The following is a 20,390-nucleotide window of genomic DNA, read 5'->3' on the forward strand; positions in this document are numbered from 1 at the left end:
CTATATTCAGACAGCTGTCTGTGACTTGATTTTAACTTCAGGCTTGTTTTTGTCAAGGTTCTTGTAGCAAACTTGCACTTTAATGTTTATGAGTGATTGGAGCAAATAGATTATACATATTTCATGCAAACATTTAATATACCCAAACACAGTTTGAGAAGGTGTTCATAAAGGCTTCATCTTGACTGCTCGTCTTGTTTATTCTTGATTTTAACTCTAGGCATTCGTATGTATGCACAAGGCCTTATTAAATTGCACATCTCAGTACATATATCACATAGTAAAGCTACGCACTCTAAGGTACCAAAGCTTTATGTATGTTTACAAGTATATTTTTGTATAGATATTTTGTACATTGCTCTTTTACACTTTCTATGTACGATCAAAAATAAAACTGTGATAAAGTCTTTAATCATCTGTCTGTTGGTCTTTTTAATGCTCAGTGGTTGCTCTTTCATGGCTCAGGAGATTTAATGGAGATATTAATTACGCTCTACAGTATCAACTTTGCCCCAGAAACGTCAGACTTTAGCTAAATTTAGCCTTAGTGTCGTTACTGTCTCTGAGAAACAAGTGAGATTAACGAGAGCTGTGTAATTTTCATTTTTCATGGGTTTATCATAACTTTATCATAACACTAAAACTGAAAAATAAATTAGACAAACAGTAAAAATATTGAAAATAAATAAAAACTTCTGACAATGACAAAAGTGCAAATCAAAATTACAAAATAAATCAAATTAAAGAGAAATCTGAAATATTTATAAAAACTGTAGTATATAAATAATACAAAAATAACACTGCTCAAAATTTCCATTTAGAAAAAAAAAAAAAAACTGTCTGTCAAACCAATACTGTATTGTTTTCGGCAAATAACTCCCAATGCGGTGGGAGGAGTGTGAGGCCTGTTCAACCTCAGATTGAGCTTCAGATCAGAGATCATCGACACACAGCAGGAGCTTTGATTAAGATCTTCTCATCTCAATCTTAGGAGATTCACTGACACTCAGGTAAACCTTTTTTTCTGATAAAAATGATCACATTTAAGTGAGTTTATGCTTATGACAAGAACAAATATGTGTCCATGGGTTAAGAAAAATAATCCTTTTGATTTTTCTTACCCCATTTTTCTTGTTTAAGCATAAACTGAATTTTAAACTGAAACTAAAGCTATTAAAAACATTTTTGTTCATTGAAACAAAGCTTAAAATATAAATATCAGATGAAAATTTTGAAATTTTTCAAATAAATGAAATGAAGTTCATAGTAAAACTAAAATTACTAACTGGAAATAAATAAAATCTAAATACAAAAACTGAAATAAATGTTCCTGGAATATATATATATATATATATATATATATATATATACAATATTTTTGTCTTTTCCAGTACAAATATCTAAAAATCAAGATACTTTCACTTGAGAAAGAACTATATACAGTGCGTGCATAATTATTACGCAAAATGATATTCTGATTTCACTGTCCACAGGTCATGCCTTAACTTTGCAAATTCTAGTACTGCATTAGTATTGCATCCTTCTCATGGGCATTTAATAATTTCTGACTTTTAGTCTGAGTTAAATCACTTTTTTGCCTCATTTTAAGAAAACCTTTAAGAAAAGCAGCCTTCATGAACAATAATATATCACTTATAAATTATCAAATACAAATTTAATAGTAGTTATTAAGATTGATGTGGTTTGAAATTGGTCAAATGTTTGGGAAAAAATATTCAATTCAATTAAAATGTATTTGTATAGCGCTTTTTACAATACACATTTCAAAACAGCTTTACAGAAAATGCATGTGTCTACATTACAAAGCAGAAGTGAATGTGTCCAAGTAATGTTCATTTCACAAATGAACAGTTCAAGATAATAGAATCATACAGTTAGCTAACATGAATTAATTTTAGGCAGAAGCTCATTAAAGCGATTATTACAAGTGTGATCATAATGATTACAATATAGAGAAAATTTGGCAGCTGTGCATATAGATTCAAGTTGGCGTAATCTGGGGTCCTCGCAGGGGTCAGCATCATCTCTTCACAGGTGTTGGATCATCTGAAGTCTTTCTATGAGGCTGGATCCATGCTGGAGCTGGTGTAATCTCTAGTTAATTCAAGATGGGCATCCGGGGCAGGAACAGAAAGGCAGTTGAAAAGAATTAGTGTAGCTGCTAACGTTTCACGCAAAAAAAAAAAAAAATAAAGTTTTATCTTTTGACTTTTATCTGATCTAACTGTGAACAAGGGTGAGATTAAGATTCATTATGCAAATGCTTGGCTGAAGAGATGTGTCTTTAATCTAGATTTAAACAGAGCGAGTGTGTTTGAGCCCCGGACATTATCAGGAAGACTATTCCAGAGTTTAGGAGTCAGATGGGAAAAGGCTCTCCCTCCTTTAGTGGACTTAGATACCCTAGGTATTACTAAACGTTTAGAGTTTCGTGACCTTAAAGAGCGTGATGGATTATAGGGCATAAGAAGATCAGTTAAATATCAGGAGCTGAACCATTTAGTGCCTTATAGGTCAGTAGCAATATTCTGAAATCAATACGGAACTTACAGTCACCATGAAATCAAAATCGAAAATTCTTCTTTTTTTAATGGAATAGTGTTTATTATAAAAAATGTATCCGTGCACTTCATTATTTTTTTTTTAATTCATGTGCCCTCGTAATCTTTAATCAAAAACGTTAACCTCCCCTCCCCCTCAAAACGACTCATCTTCTCTTCCGGTCACGGGCTATGGCGCAAGGGCGGAGCTAGTGACGTGAGGGGTAAACGCTGGGATAAACAACAATGGGGAAAGCTGAAGCTGATGCTTTACTTTATAGCACTGACACCAGTCATGAGGGAGTACATTACCCCTAAACATTGAAAAGATATTAGGATAGTACGACAACATTACTCTTAGGACATCGCAAACTAATTTTTTTCATGAATATGACTTAACCTGATGGAGGACGCGCTCAGTCATTCAGGCAGTCTCTCTCTCTCTCTCTCTCTCTCTCGCTGTTTAGGCATGTTTTGTGCCGTTGATCGTCGTCGTCATCCTTAATAAATAAAACATTTATTCATGCTTGGGTGTCGGCTGTGAATCCAATGGAGAGAAATCCTCCACCACTAACTGCAAATAGGCATTCAGATCTGCCTCCATTTTGTTAGCAACGCCCCAGCTTCCAACGATCCAATCAATTCCCGAAGGACGAAATCAAGTCCCGCCCTCTCATTTCAGATGCCGTTTCACTCGGATATACAGTACGTCACGGTAGAGAAGAAAAGACTATAGCAACTTCCATTTCATGCCGACTTTGATAGGTAACCAGTGTAGAGATGATAAAATTGGGGTAATATGGTCATATTTTTGACCTGGTAAGAACTCTAGCAGCTGCATTTTGGACTAACTGTAGCTTGTTTATTGAAGATGCAGGACAACCAGCTACAGTAGTAGTGCATTACAGGAAGTCGAGAAGTCATGAATGCATGAAATAGCTTTTCTGCGTCAGAAACAGATAACATGTTCCGTAGCGCTGTGCGGGTCTGTTTTCTAAATCCCGCTCATGCTGAATTTCTGACCATTATCTCCCGCTCCCGCAAACATTCTATGGCATATTATTTTCACGCATCAGGAAGCCGCTATCAATATACAGAGTATTTAAATCTCTTTTGAATGAGCACTCACCATTTACTTTCACTTTCGATTTCACGATCACGCTCGCTCTGTGTGAAGGAAGATCAGATATTTGTCAATGAGCTCAGGATCTGTTGATCAGCAAATCATCCAGCATGGCCTGTCAGCCATCTCTCCTCTCATCCCGTGATCAGTCAAATCTGACTCTTACAGCTGGTGTTGAATGCATGCAGGGTTGTCAAGTCCACGTTTTTTTCCCTTGGAATCGGGCTGCTTTTAAACTGTTGCCATGGATTGCTTTTCCCCCATGGGTTAAAGGTTTGAAATGTTGCATAAATCACATTTGTTTGAAATGCTTGTATTGAAACATTTTGCATGCTAAATATGATTGCTAGATGTTAAGTGAAGTGGGCCACTGGTAGGAAGCTTTTTAGCTGTGTTTATGATCAATATGCACAACAGTGACTGTAAAATATGTATTTTAGGTATGGAAATTACCTATTTTTTGATATTTTGATATAATGTTGATATTTGGGATATGGTCATTGCACTACTTTGGGCATTACTTTAACCACCAACCAACCACACCCCAGCCCCCCGCCCCGCCCGCACCCATTGCCTCTTTTTGGAAAACTAAAATATGGTCACCCTACATGATCTAAACCACTGTAATGCCTGTCCCTGAATACCAGTGTAATTTCTGTAGTCGGCCTAAGAGTATGTCATGGTCTATATTGTTGAACGCAGCACTAAGGTAACATATTTTTTCAATATGATCAGAATATCAACGTGCACAGTGGCGGCTCGTGGGTTTTAAAATAGAGGAGGCACACTAATTGATCCCTGCCGATTATTATTATTATTATTATTATTATTTGCTTAACCATTTTAAAATGGCTTTTTGGTTGCTTTTAGTCAGAAAACAAAGAAAATTACACACATACAGCAAGATAATATAATTTCACTTACCTGGCCTATCACTTGAAGCAAACATCCATCCCTTCTTAAAAGTCTGTGTTAAAAGAGAGCTGCCTGTTGTGCCATTTAATTAAGCCGACTGGTGTAGCCTATATCCAGCTTAGGCGTGTTTTCCCTTTTTAAAAAAAAATGTTTTGTATATATACTGTTTGAATGACAGCTTGGTAAATCTGTTGGCGATCAAATATTCAATATGGCTACTCATCATAAGCGCAGCAGGAGACATTCAAACTAATATCATGCAATTTATGTCTCTATGATGATTGGTTGACGTCAGAAGGGAGGCTAGCCCTTGCTAGGTTTCTTTTCTCAACACTCCTCAGCGCTGAAAGTGAACACTCGATGGTGATTGGCTATTTTTTTTTACCAACGGAGGCATGAGAGCTCAGCTCTCCCCCGCCTCCCACTCCCATTCTATTTCACATAGAGGTTGTAATTAGCATCAGCAGATTTGGCACATTCGTGATAGAAAAGCGGTGCTTTCTCGTTATGGTATTACAACTGTGAAATTACAAACAAAAAATACACATTCTGAGATGAATACACATTCATGAACTGAAATGAATTGTGAATTTTATTAACATTAAATCGTCTTCCTCCCATTTTCACCTCAACATTTTGGGGAAGCTGTGCCTCACCTGCCTCCCCCGACGAGCCACCACCGAACATGCCTAATAATATGCACGCGCTGTCTTGTTTTCTGATAAAAATGATCAAATTTAGGTGAGTTTATGCTTAAGACAAGAAAAACAAATTGTCCATGGGGTAAGAAAAATAATCTTGTTGATTTTTCTGACCCAATTTTTCGTCAAAACTTCATTTTGATCTATCTTTCTGAAAACAAGATTTATAAATAGTCATTTTGCAGTAAATAATTCTTGATTTAAGGATGTTTAGATATTTGTACTAGAAAAGATAAAATACAAAATAATAATAATAATAAGTGTGCTTGTTATTTTCGGTTTTGCTTAATTTTGATGAATGATTTACATGATTTTTGGACATACTAATAGACTTCATCTTAACAAAATGTTTATTTTTGATGTTGGTTCTAGGATTATTACACAGTCAGCTGATTTGCTACTGTTGTCATATCCTGTCAGACAGAAATGAGAAGTCTGTATTGAAGGACCAAAGGATCAGTCCTTATTTCCTCTGAAACGCTGAAGACTGATGAACGCTCGGAGATGTTTGCGCTCCTGCTCGTCTGCGGGATCCGGTTTGCTCAAGCTCAGGGTGAGAAAATCACCACTTACTGATCAAAAATTACTGATGAGATCTTGTTCAATTTTTGTAACCTTTAAATAACATTTTAATTATGACAGGAAAACTGGACATTTTAACGTTTTAGAAACATTTCAAAACAACGTTTCCACAATGTTCCAAAAATATGTTTCAAGAATATTTTCCTAAAGTTCCCATTAAGTTATGAAAACATTATCTGTGACTGTTCCCTGAACTTAAATGTATTAAAAATGTTTTTTTTCTTCCATTTTATCATTTTGCGAATGTTACTTTTAAAAGTTCTCTGAGCATTCTGAAATGAGTAGTAACATTAGACAAAAAATGTCCACAAACAGCATATATATATGTGCTAACATTGTGAGAACATTAGCTTACTAAAAGACCAGAGAACTTTGAAAGAACATTCCTCATTAGCTGGGTAGTGACTCATTTGCGTCTGATTTTAATTCTTTAAAGAGAGACAAATTTGATACGTAAATGAGACGTAACACTCCATTAAATCTTCAGAAGTATGATTCTATGGTTCTTGATCTGGTTCTTGTCTGCATCTCTGCAGACGTTTGCTTCTCGATGTTTCTGAAATCGGTTCTGAGGCAGATTTGACATGTTGACTTTTTCCCACAAGTTCAGAAAATGATTACAGTGATAATGGTGCTGATATTAATGTTGAATTATTGTTCAATATACTCTTGCATTTATGGTTGATATGGATGAAAACTGTTGGATTTGGATTTACTGTAGTTCTTCTGCGCATTATAGGTTTGAGAGTTTATTTTCAACTACATAATTTATACTTTGAATCTAGTAAGAAATTATTTCCTATAAAATATGAAGTCCAGTTATACTGTCCATAACGCCATAACTTTATTATTTTTTAACACATGATTCCAGCACTTGTTGTACGTCTGTGAGCACCGTTCTCTAAATATTCTTACTTGGAAAAATACAAAGAAATGAATAATTACAATAACATTGCATAAAAGTATTTCTGTCTCAGTATTTCTGTCGTTTTCCAGTACAAATATCTGAACATTCTTAAATCTAGATACATTTACTTGAGTTTCAAAATGAACTTTTTAAGCCTTTAAAATTGATTAAACAATAGCAGATATCTGACAACAAAGTCAGAAAAATGTACTTATTTTCAGTTTGAATTTTTCTGACCCCGTTGGCAGATATTTGTTCTTGTTTAAATAATAAACTTACTTCTAATTCTGTCGTTTTGCATCTCAAGTAAATGCATCAGATATTTGCACTAGAAAATGACCAAAATACTGAGGAAGAACATCAGTTTTTGCAATCTACTCAACTGGCTTTGGGGAATTTTGTATATTGTAAATTGGTTGATTAATTGATGTTAAATTCTCAGCATAGCTTGTTGAAAAGAGTTTGAATATGATGGGGGAAAAGTCTTAATGATTCCGGTTTGTGTGTCAGATGGGAAAGCAGAAGTGAGAGGAGGATTGGGATGTTTGGGCTGATTGCGCAGTGCAGATCACTGACTCCACATGCTCTCTATAGCTCACCACACACACACACACACACACACACACACACACACACACATACACACACACACACACAAACACACACACACACACACATACACACACACACACACAAACACACACACACACACACATACACACACACACACACAAACACACACACACACACACATACACACACACACACACAAACACACACACACACACACACTGCTTTCATTTCTCTTATCATTATTCACATTATCAAATTACCAATTTTGTAACTGACTTTAAAAAGTTATGACCAGTCTTGAAGAAAATAAATTAGATGACTAACATTTTAAGACTAGCCTAAGCAGTTTATGAAACCAGCCTCTGATGTAAAGAGAGCCGATTTGCTGAAAATGTATTCACCCTCAGGCCATCCGAGATGTAGATGAGTTTGTTTCTTCATGGGAACAGATGTGGAGAAATGTAGCATTGCATCACTTGCTCATCAATTGATCCTCTGCAGTGAATGGGTGCCGTCAGAATCAGAGTCCAAACAGCTGATAAAAACATCTCAATAATCCACAAGTAATCCACACCACTCCAGTCCAACAATCAATGTCTTGTGAAATGAAAAGCTGTGAGTTTGTAATTAATACATAATCAAAACTTTTTAAACGTTTGAAGCTTTAAGCTCTAAGAGTCCATAATACGTAAAAACACTTCCTCCAGTGAAAAAGTCCTTTTGTCCTCTCACATCAAAATCCACCAGTATATTTGTCTAGAACTGTTTTGGCTTCTAAACAGTGCTTGATCTGTGCATATTTCTCTCCTAATTCAGACAAAACAATGTTTTCACTGGAACTCATATTTTAGCAAAGATTTGAAGTTAAAAAGGTCTTAATAATGGATTTGTTTCTTACAAACACACAGCTTTTCATTTCACAAGACCTTAACTGATGGACTGGAGTGGTGTGGATTACTTGCGGATTATTGTGATGTTTTTATCAGCTGTTTGGACTCTGATTCTGACGGCACCCATTCACTGCAGAGCATCCATTGGTGAGCAAGTGATGTAATGCTAAATTTCTCCAAATCTGTTCCCATGAAGAAACAAACTCATCTACATCTTGGATGGCCTGAGGGTGAGGTCATTTTTAAGCAAGTATTCATTTTTGGGTGAATTATTCCTTTGAAGAAGTGTGTCATCATCTGGTCAGCCTTCTTTTCTCAAACACAAATCTGAAAGAGAACTTTGTAAACCGAGATATAGGTGGTCAGATTTCGTGTGAAAACTAGTTTTAAATTAGTTAACCACACACAGTACCAGTGAATGGTTTGTGGTTTTACTGCAGGAAAATTTAGATCAAATCTGCAGAATATGACACTTCTTCAGCTATTTCTGTTCTGTTTCACATACTATTTAAAACTACTATTCAATATAAAGTGTGCAGTATGCAGTAGAGTTTGAATTCAATTGTCACCTTTATTTATAGCACTTTGTACAATACAGATTGTTTAAATGCAGCTTCAAGGAAATATACAGGAAATAACAGTATTGCAAAATTCAGTTTCAGTAACCTATTGGTAAAACAGACTAAATTTATGGATGTCTGGGTAAATGAGAGGTCAAGAAAGTGCTCAAAATGTCATTACTGTGAGTCATAAAACGTTCATTTTTGCAAAATGATGAGAGAAGTTCTCATTTTGATCCATTTTACTGAATGTATATGTTTTCTCTTTTAAAGAATATGGAGTAATTCATTAACCATACTGGATCATATTCGAAACACAAATTTCTAAGGCCTCTAAATGATGAACACGATCAAAACTGTGCTGCTAAACCTGTCGCACACAATCTATTACATGCCTTCTGTTGTCTGTTTGATAGTCAAGACTTTTTTTTAGCAAGTAAAAGGTCTTTGAGTATAATTGTACAAACGTCCACCTTCATCTTGTGCTTCATGTGTCTTTTTGCTGTGAAATGTTTACCAATGTTTATAAAGTAAACATAAGAATAACTTTGATACTGCTAGTAATATTTCAAGATGCACACTTACTGGACTGATGCAACTTAGCTTTACTTGATTATCCAGAACTCTTTTTTTTTTATTTTTTAGAAAAATCAAATGAGAGTCAAATATGATCATCTGGATTTTGTTTCCAGAACCTTTACTTCCACCGTTCCTCATTGGAGGAATGATCTTCCCAAACCTCTACAACATCTAAAATCTCATCTTTTGAGGAACGTTTATTTGTTTTGATCATAAAAACTTAAGCATTTAAATATCATCTTACTAAGACATATTATTGGAGATATAGAGTGACGTCTAATATTTATATAATTTCTGTAAGTATCTGCTATACTGTTATAAAGATCTCACTGATTTGCATTACAATCAGAATTTCATCTCAATTTTTGTCCATATAAATATCAGCATCTGCACCAAATTGCATATTTTTGCTTAGTTTGAGTCTCTGAATAAAACTGAGCTGTTTTTTCCTCCATATTCTCACTATATCATATATGAGCCATAGAAGCCTGATGGATCAAATATGATACAACACATGAAACACAAATGCAAACTTTTTTCGTTCAATAAGCTGTTCCATTTCAAAAAAATATTTTTCTGATTATTATTTCATATGTCAGGCTTATAGGTTTATCTTTCTGTCTGTGTTTTGATTGGCAGGTTGGTCTGAGCCGCGGATCAGACTGAACTCTGGAGCTCCGGTCGGTACGGATGTGATTCTCGACTCCGGTTCTCCTCTTCATCTGATCTGTGAAGGTGACGGTCCAGTCACATGGTTTCCCCGACTGGCCAAACAGAAGCGTTTCATCTCCAAGGAAATCGGAAATGTCCGGAGTTTCTATGTGGATATAGCCACGGCGGATTTTACAGGAACTTATAAATGCATCTATATGAATGGAAATGATTCAAATGAGTCATCTTCGGTTCATGTGTTTGTCAGGGGCGAGTGAACAAACGCTTTCATTTCTGCTTCTGAACTAAACGTACTCAGTTACTAACGCAACCTCAGTTCCCTGAGATATGGGAATGAGTACTATGTCGCTAAAATGCAATGGGAAATAGTCACATTCAGTATTTTCCGATACTGAAGCTTTTTCAATAACGCAGTGTAACTGCACGGCCATTGGTTTGTGCAGTGAATAAAAATGGAACCAATGGCGAGGTAGCGGAGCTGCACGAGCCTATGGCCACGAAGCCCGCCAATATGGGCTGGCTATATATCTGGCTATATCAGGTTACTTTGTCTGAAGCGATGATACTGAGTCGTGCAGCTACATAGCACGGCTAGCAACGCAGTACTCGTTCCCGTATCGTACGTTCCCTATCGATACTTCACTTGTACTGCGTCGGTATGGGGAACCAGTACAATCACGCCGTGCTATGGTAGAGGAGAGGAACGACTGATATGTGAACTTGCCTTAAGCATCCAAGGGGCCCAGAGGGACAAGAATAATAGGGTAAGCCCTTCATGTGGCAACGGGCTAAACTCACAGGGGTCACGCCCAGCCTGGACAATCGTTCCTAGAAAAAGTAATACAGCCTCGGCACTTAGGGAGGACCGAGAGCGTACAAGAAGTAAAGCAATCCTGGTGAGTTTGAGCGTGTTACGGCCAAACCCTGCTCAGAGCTAGTCCCACCTTCTGGCAGGTGCATGCCAACTATGCAGAAAGGACCCTAGCCTGTAAGGCAGGGACGTCTAGGTTGTAAAACCTAGCAAATGTGGAGGGCGAGGCCACGGAGGACGGAGGTTCTCTCAAAGGCAAATATCAAGAATCGTCTGTGATGGGGGCTATTTGGATATGAAAGTAGGCATCTTTCAGGTCCAGAGAAAATAACCAGTCCCCCGGGCATACTTGCAAGAGGATCTGTTTCAATATAGTCATCCTGAATGGCAGTTTCATGAGGGTGCGGTTCAGGTGCCTGAGATCGAGGATGGGCCATAAGCCGCCATCCTTTTTGGGGACGAGGAAGTAACGGCTGTAAAAGCCTGACTCGCTCTGTGCTGGAGGAACCGTCTCCACGGCTCCTTTTGCCAGTAAATTCATCACCTCATTGCTCTGTTCCGAGGTGGGAACCACACCGCTGAATCGCGGGGGTCTTTTGAGCGAATTGAAGTGAGTAACCTCGTTTTATTATCCCCAAAACCCAGTCTGACACTCCGGGGATGGCCTACCAGGCCTCGGCCCGCGTGACAAGGGGTTGGATTGATTCAAGTAGTAAGTCACCGCGAGGGGACACGACACTCGTGATAAGCAGAAGAGGAAATTTGCTCTCTTTTTGAGTATGTTTGTGTTTTATTTTACCCGCTATCACATCGGATAGGTGTGTGGGCACTTGAACGGGCTTCTTGTGGGTGGTCTGGCTGCAGCGAGACTTAGCCCCCTCCTCTTCCTGTCCCGCAGATCAGAATGACGCTGGAGGCGCCAGGTCCAGCACTATCTTGGGCCGGGGTCCCTAGCGTTTACGAAATGGATAGATTGGGGAGCACTGTCGAGGCTCAGGCTTGAGAGCTGGCTGGGCCACAGGAGGCACAGGCTTCACGGGCTGCTGAGTCGGCGCAGACTTGGGACAGCTGGAAGCAGAGCTGGAGTGCTTTGGCAAGAAGTGTTGCATCGCTTGGGATGACTTCTGTGCATCAGAGAAGCCTCTCTGTGTGAAAAGAGTGAGGCACGAGGGGCCTGAGCCGGGGTGAGATCACTCGTCTCCGGGCACTGAGGTCCTCTGCCCCGCTGTTTTTTCCTCACGGGCACCTGGGAGCGAGCGCAGAGAGGCGAGACTCATGTTCCCACAGTGTGAACACTCAGTCTCTATGAGCGCGGCTTCTGCGTGGGATTTACCCAGGCATGAAACGCACTCATCGTGACCGTCAGCGGAAGAGCGACAGTAACAGCGTGGCATTTGCAACAACGCAGAGAAATTTGCTCTTTTATATCTCGCTGGAAGCCGGCAGGGGATCGCTGAGACCGCGGCTGCTGCAAATGCTGAATCGGCTAGCAGGAGCGGCAAAGTCAGCCAAGCAGAGAGTTCTTGATCCACTGCGAGGCTTGTCAACGGTGAAGGCTTCGAGTCTCGTAGAGTGAAGATCGTGGTCGTCGCTGAAGGAGAAGAAATCTGAGGATCCTGTGCCAGAATGCCCGCTTATATAGCCAGATGGCCCCATATTGGCGGGCTCTGGCGGGCTTCGTGACCATAGGCTCGTGCAGCTCTGCTGCCTCGCCATTGGTTCGTTTTTTATTCACTGCACAAACCAGTGGCCATGCAGTTACACTGCATTATTGAAAAGGCTTCAGTATCGGAGAAAAAATAATTTTTTCCCATAGCGTCTTAGTGACGTAGTACGAGTGAAGTATCGATAGGGAACACGTTTTATAAATGTAGAAACAAGATCTTATAAATGCAGAAACAAGTTGAATGTTGAATCTGTGTTGGTTACAGATCCCCGAATTCTCTTCGTCTCACCCAGTACATCTCTGCGTTATGTACGGAAAGAAGGTGAAGATCTGACACTTCCATGTCTTCTGACCGACCCCAACGCCACAGACTTCACCTTCCGCATGGATAACGGCTCAGCGGTGCCCTACGGCATGAACGTGACCTTTGACCCCAGAAAGGGCGTCCTGATTCGCAATGTTCATCCTGGATTTAACGCCGACTACATTTGCAGCGCTAGAATTAAAGGGGTTGAGAAAGTGTCGAAGATATTCTCAATAAACATCATTCAACGTGAGTTTCATTGAAACCCATGTGTGCTTTCATATGAATCAAAGCACAAAAGCTCCAGACTGAAACATTTTGGAATTTTGTGATTTCACTGTTTCAAAGACAAACATTTTCGAATTTCATACAGTTGAATTCACAAAATTCCAAAATGTTTCCATTTATTATTATTGCTGAATGAATAATGTACAAAAGGGTTTGCCAAACTGGAGTTGATGAATGCTAATAATCAACAAAATAAAATGTCAAATTAAAATGAATAATTAAAAAAATAAAAAATCAACCAAAATAAATAAATAAAGACATCAGAGAATTGTGTAAACTATGTGTTGTTTAATAATTGAAATATTAATTAAAAATCTCTTAATACTATTAAATCTTACCTATATAGTTAAATATATATATATATATTAATATATAAATATTAATTATATTTATATTAATTATATATTTATATATTAAATATACAATTAACATTACATTTAATAATATTATTAAATATACAAGTAAATATTTTAGATCAAATGGATTTGGCCGACAAAATGTTTGGGAATCCCTGATGTACAAGATTCACTGCATCAAAACTGTAACAAGATATTAAAGTCAATAAAAGCTACTCATTTATTAACTCAATAAATAATTGTCTAATCAAATGACAAACAGTTCAAATTTTAAGAACAAGAATAAATTGAAACATTTAAAAATTTAAAAAGGTTTTCAATTTACGCTGAATAAATTATGTACAATAGGGTTTCCCAAAAAAACAGTTGATGAAAAACTAATAATCAATTAAATTGTAAAATAAGTAAATAAATAGTTTGAAAATAAAAACAAATAAAAATGAAACACTTACTTAAAAAAAATGAAATATTTTTAATTGTTTACCTGCCTGCCATCAACCAACATCAAAGAACCATGAACATGTGAATGTGTTATTGAAATATTAACTTAAAATTTCATGGGACTTGAAATGTATTCATTATATATAACAATATTTAATTAATATTATCATTAAATGTACCATTATATACCATAATAAAAGCTACTCATTTAATAACTCCTCTATCCTTTTTTTATTCAGGATTACGTTTTCCACCGTACGTGTTTCTGAAGAGAAGCGAGTATGTAAAACTGGTGGGAGAGAAATTTCAGATCAGCTGCACCACAAACAACCCCAACTTTTACTATAACGTCACATGGACGCACTCCTCTAGAAAGGTACAACCTCTGACCTCTGGGCTCAGTATCACATCTGATTCTGGATAAAGTATTTAAAAATTATAAATATAAGGACTCCAACAATAGACTCAAAAATCAATGGTATCTTATTTAATTGGCCTTTAAACTCAATTTTTGGGAAACAGTTTCTTCAGGTGTGAAATTATAATAATAATAATAATAATAAAAGAAAACATTATAAATATACAATTTAGTATACAATATACAATATAAAGTTCAGGATCACTATGATTTTCTCTTTGTATACTTTTATTCAGCAAGGATGCATTAAATTGCTCAAAAGTGGCATTTATAATGTTACAAATGATTCTATTTCAAATAAATGCTGTTCTTTTGAACTTCCTATTCATCAAATCCTGAAAACAATAATCATAATTTCCACAAAAATATGAAGCAGTACAACTGTTTTTAACACTGACATTAATAAGAAATGTTTCTTGAGCAGCAAATTAGCATATTAGTATGATTTCTGAAGGATCATGTGATATTGAAGACTAGGGCTCTCAAAAAAAAATCGAATTTCGAATATTCGTTGAATTAATAAAAAAAAAAAACGTTGCATTCGAATTTTAGGTCTGCGTCAGCCGTCAGGCAGCCTTATCAGTGGCGCACGAAATGCGATGACGATGTAAGTGTCATTGCATTTTAATGCTTTTGTTAGCCTATCCAGTTGAACCCACTAGATGCGGCGCTGCTATGTTGTTCATTCAATGTATAGCGGAAAACAAGAGCATCAGTGTGGCGAATATGTTGTTTACGTCAAAACTGAAACCAAGCCGTTCACACAGAATGCATATTTATCACATTTTCTAGAGGGACATCTATCAGCGTTGCACTCGCGTCTCGCACAAGAGAGCGGCATGTTTAGAAAGCCATGTAAAATTAATGTAAGTTCAATTTAAAAAAAAACATGTCTCAAGACTTTATTTATTAACACTGTATCTCATGTTTTTAAATGAAGAAAGTAAACTACTTTTGTGATTGGTTTTCGGTCCTTTGTATTAAACTATACATGCATGGTGTCGTTTTTTTTTTCTAATTGTTTAAGCAACTTTATTAATTATATAGGGTTTATAAACATTATTTTAAACATTATGCATTATCTTTTTTTCAAAGATAGTCGTGTTATTTTATTACGCTTTGAAGAAACGTGCATAATATTTTGCTTGATGCGCCCTCTTGTGGCCTCAGGAGAGAAGCCAAAAGCTTTTTTTTCCCCCTAACTGAAATTACGCCTTTTAAATTAGAATATAATTCGAATTTTGATAATATTTAAGTGGAAAATTCGAATTTAGTTTTTCAGTCATTTTGACAGCCCTACTGAAGACTGGAGTAATGATGCTGAAAATTCAGCTTTGATCGCAGGAATAAATTACATTTTATAATATATCCACATAGAAAACACTTACTTTAAATAGTAATAACATTTCACAATATTACTATTTTTACTGTATTTTTCATCAAATAAATGCAGCCTTGTTGAGCAGAAGAGACTTGTTTTTCTCCATTCATTCCCAGCTGCCCCGAGCAGAAGAGAAATCGATGATGGAAGGGGATCGGTTGGCCATCGAGAGCCTCCTGATCATACCAGCTGTTCAGTTGTCTGATTCGGGGAACATCACCTGTACGGGTCAGAACGAGGCCGGAGCCAACAGCTCCACCACACACCTGCTGGTCGTGGGTGAGAAACGGAGAGCAATTACGCTGTTAATTGATGATGTTAAATAAATGAATAAATAAATACATTTATATTTAGAATGCACATACATATATTTAGATAAATAAAATATTTATTTATTTAAATATATATATACTTTGATTTGTGACAGACGAACCATACGTTCGACTCTTCCCGAAGATCTCTTCTGAACTCACTCACCGCGGCCTGTCCATCAAGGTGAACGAAGGCGACGATGTGGATCTCAGGGTTTTGATCGAAGCGTATCCACCGCTGATCTCACACCAGTGGGAGACTCCAACATCCCACAATGCCTCACTCCCAGAGAACAGGTTTTACAGCTATAACGACAGGTCAGTCTAAAACACACATTTAGGCCAGCATTACATTTAGTCGATCAGTCTTAAATAATGCAGTTATTACCCATGGCAAGCAAGATGAACATAACATTTGTAGACGTGCCTGATTGACATATCCGTAAGCCGAATGTGATTGTTTTTGGGATATGTTGAGGTCACTGTGAGGGTTTGTGGAACTGTAGGTACGAGGCGCTGCTGTTCCTCAAGAGACTGAACTTCCAGGAAACCGGCCGCTACACACTCCATGTCAAGAGCAGCATCAAAAATGCCTCCATTACTTTTGATATTAAAATGTACAGTAAGTACAGTTGCAAATCATTCCAAAAATTATATATTTTTATATTTTTAATTGCAATTATTTTTACATTTATTTAGTACATTTTTATAAATATTTTTGTATTTATTTCTATATTTATTAAATTTTTATATATTTGTATACTTATATTTATTTTTAATTGTAATAAATATTACATTTATTTATGTTTTTAATTCATGTTCCAAATTAAATACCAAGTTAAGCTTCACCAGCAGCACTTATAATCAGACACTTCAGTTGTAACAAGCAGAAGTTAAATTAACCTAAACATTTATTTTAACATTTTTAACATTAACATTTTATTTTATTAACATTAAAACAATACCCAATTTTAACATTAAAATCAAAACTTTTATCTGTTAATATTATTTAATGAACCAGAGATAACATGAACTAACAGTTGCATTTTTAAATGGAAAAATATTTCATATTTTTAATTGTATGTATTTTAACACGTATTCAGTATGTTTTTTTTTTTATATTTATATTCATTTATTTTATTTTTTTATATTCCAGATGAATGTTAAAAAAAGGTTCATTGTAAAAATTGTATCGGTTAATATTATTCAATGAACCTGAGATAAATGTATTTAATCACTGTATTGCTCATTGTTAATGTTAAGGCAATAACTAATAGGACCTTTTTGAAAAGTTTTACCAATTATTCCTGAAAAAAATGTGCTCCAATTTGTCTAAATCATCTTCTTTCTTGTGTCCATACATTTAAAACACAGTAAACATGGAAAATTGTACATGTTCATAACAGGAGTTAATATATTTTGTATAACTTTGCACAGACAAAGTTAACACGCGTCTGTATTTTCAGTTCCTTGTATATTTGGGCCTGTTTACTTCCATTGGAAGTTCATTACTACAGCTTGAGGAATGAACACATTTTGAGGAAATCAGTGCTGCTGATAGAGCTGAACTTTCTGAACCCAGAACCTGTAGACCAGAACAACATTTCCTTCTGCAACATTAAAGCTGATTTTGTTTCACAGCAAAACCCGTAGCGACGGTGAGATGGGAGAACATCACAACTCTGTCATGCAGGTCTTATGGATATCCAGCTCCCAGCATCCTCTGGTATCAGTGCACAGGAATCAGAACCACGTACGTCATTATTAGACATCTGACACTGAGAGCCTGTAATGAGCTCAAAACTATTCTACTTTCGAAATGCACATTTTTGCTTTTATTGTGAATGATTCATCAGTGCACATTATTCCACCCAGAATATAGAAACACGTTTCACCATCTAGTCAGTTCCTCAGGTCATTCCCTACATCTTTTTCAATCAGAAACTCAATCAATTTCACTTCTGTCATCGGATGCAACCATATTTCAACCTTTTTCACCCTATTTTAAATAATGAATCATTCAGACTCATTATTATTGGGAAGGTTAGATATTTTAACCTGACAAAAGTTTTTCATTTACTGATCTCACTCCATAGACACATATGCTGTGCAACATTTAACATATAACCAGCAAAATAAAAACTCTTGTACAAGAGTACACTCTTTTAGAAGAGTGAAATAACACAAAACAAGACATGAACAGGCAACTCAAACAGCAGCTAATAGTGTCTAATTTGATGATGCATAAAAAAAATAAATAAAAACTCTCTATTTCATCAGCTTTAACGCACTTGAAAATAAAAGCCGTCGAAATCGAAAATGTTCAAATACACCATTTAATGCACTTGACACTTTGCAAAATCAGCTTTTTTCACAAAATCTGTCCTTTACTATGGCTGTTTGGATGCAGTAAAACATATGCAGCAGAAGACATCTGACTCAGTTGCATTTTCTTCTGTCAGGATTAGGCATAAAATAATGTCCTACATGTAGAAATGGGCTGAGAAGTGTAGTTGTAATCTGGCTCAGAGGAAAACAGGAATTATGTGTTTGTGGTGTTTTTCCTCTGATTAAGGGAGAATACAAGACTTCTTCACTTTACAAATGCTCATCGAAAGCAAAAATGCACATATTTAGCGAGAAAGTGTGACGTGCTCCAGCAAAACAGACACTATATTTGGAATCAGCATCTCAAAATTAGTCCGAAACAAGTATTGGATTTATTTGGCAGATAAGATGCAGACCAGTGTAATTAGTTCAGATTCTAGATCGTCTGAAAGACTTTGATTATTGCTGTATAATGTGTTCATCAGCTGTCCAGAAAACTCCACGGGACTTCAGCCCATCCAGACGCAGACGCTGGCGTTACAGAAGGAGCCGTACGGGTCGGTGGGTGTGGAGAGCGTGCTGAGCGTGGGACCGTCCAACCAGAGGATGACCGTGGTGTGTGTGGCCTTCAATCTGGTCGGACAAGGCAGCGACACCTTCGCCATGGACGTCTCTGGTAAACAAATGCTTCAGACTTTAAAAAACGTATGAGCTCATCTCCCTGGTTTATTGATCATGCGAGTGTGTTTTTGTCTCAGATCAGCTCTTCACAAGCACTATGTGTGGATCAATGGTCGCCATGATGGTTCTAGCGCTGCTGCTCATCTTCATGATCTACAAGTACAGACAGGTGAGTTCATCTCAGCTGCTTCTAACTTCAGCCAAACTTCATTTAAAATTAATCCACACCTCTTGTTTTTCACACTAGCTACACATCAAAATTCAGTTTAATCTTTAAATCATGTTGCTGTGTTTTTTTTCTTCATTTGTTTTTAGTTTGTGAAGGATTCATCAAGCAGGTTACGCTTTTAAAAATAAAGGTTCTTTATTGGTATAGATGGTTCTACGAAGAACCATTAACATCCACTGAATCGTTCCATTGATGGAAAAAAGGTTCTTTAGATTTTTAAATGTTCTTTATGATAAGAAAAATGGTTCTTTAAGGAACTGCTAATTGAAAGGTTCTTTGAGAAACCAAAAATGGTTCTACACTCTTACAAATAAAGGTTCTTCGTTGGCATTGATGGTTCCATGAAGAACCTGTAGCATTAATGGAATAAAGTTTCCATTCCACAGAAAATTCTTTGAGGAACCAAAAATAGTTCTTAAATGCAAAAACACCCTTTTGGAAACTTTATTTTTAAGAGCGTATAAATCTCAGTTCCTCATTCCTACTCAATTCATTAGGCATGAAATTGAGGTCTGCCTTTTATTTTAATTCTTATTTCTCTGTAAATTATTTTTGGAAAAAATAATCCCCCTCTCTTTTTCTTTTCCCAAAATGTTTTTTTCCCCCCAACAGCCAAGCTGTTGTTATATGCTACAAAGGCTGCGTTTACACTTGGCATTAACATGCGATCACCGTGATCTGATCAAGCAGATCGGATCATCAGTCAATCAGGACACGGCATGTTTACACTTGGCAACATCAGCTGACTTCTCGATCTGGATAACCGATCGGATTTGTATTTCCCGCGCAATATTTAAATAAGTCTGCGGTACAAAGTTGACTTGAAGTGGTGGATTTTCTTTTGAAAACTATTTTCAGTCGCGGGACATTTTACAAATCAAAATAAATGTACGAGTCTCACTAGCGCTCTGTTCTTCCGACAGATTGGAAGAGATGCGGGCGGCGTTTTGCGTGATGTCGACCTGCGAATGCAGACACGATGGACTTTTCAATTTGTAGGTGGAAAACATCCGGATACAGGTCGCATGTTAAAGGGGTCATATGATGCGATTTCAATTTTTCCTTTCTCTTTGGAGTGTTAGAAGCTCTTGGTGCATAAAGAAGATCTGTAAA

The 20,390-nt window shown here is 36.7% G+C and overlaps 1 protein-coding gene across 1 annotated transcript in view; it reads left to right on the forward strand.

The window, feature by feature from the left end:
• The first annotated feature begins 5,785 nt into the window (after positions 1-5,785).
• LOC107693053 (macrophage colony-stimulating factor 1 receptor-like) overlaps positions 5,786-20,390 on the forward strand; it is a 35,739-nt gene continuing 21,134 nt past the window's right edge. The window contains exons 1-10 of the mRNA XM_016492302.1: positions 5,786-5,853; positions 10,031-10,312; positions 12,806-13,093; positions 14,169-14,305; positions 15,845-16,007; positions 16,156-16,357; positions 16,546-16,661; positions 17,681-17,792; positions 18,853-19,043; positions 19,126-19,217. Of these exons, the coding sequence (XP_016347788.1) occupies positions 5,805-5,853; positions 10,031-10,312; positions 12,806-13,093; positions 14,169-14,305; positions 15,845-16,007; positions 16,156-16,357; positions 16,546-16,661; positions 17,681-17,792; positions 18,853-19,043; positions 19,126-19,217 (1,632 nt within the window). The 5' untranslated portion in view covers positions 5,786-5,804. The remainder of the gene's footprint in view (positions 5,854-10,030; positions 10,313-12,805; positions 13,094-14,168; positions 14,306-15,844; positions 16,008-16,155; positions 16,358-16,545; positions 16,662-17,680; positions 17,793-18,852; positions 19,044-19,125; positions 19,218-20,390) is intronic.

Source organism: Sinocyclocheilus anshuiensis, unplaced genomic scaffold (genome assembly GCF_001515605.1).
Source record: "Sinocyclocheilus anshuiensis isolate Anshui unplaced genomic scaffold, SAMN03320099.WGS_v1.1 scaffold1460, whole genome shotgun sequence".
Classification (NCBI taxonomy): domain Eukaryota; kingdom Metazoa; phylum Chordata; class Actinopteri; order Cypriniformes; family Cyprinidae; genus Sinocyclocheilus; species Sinocyclocheilus anshuiensis.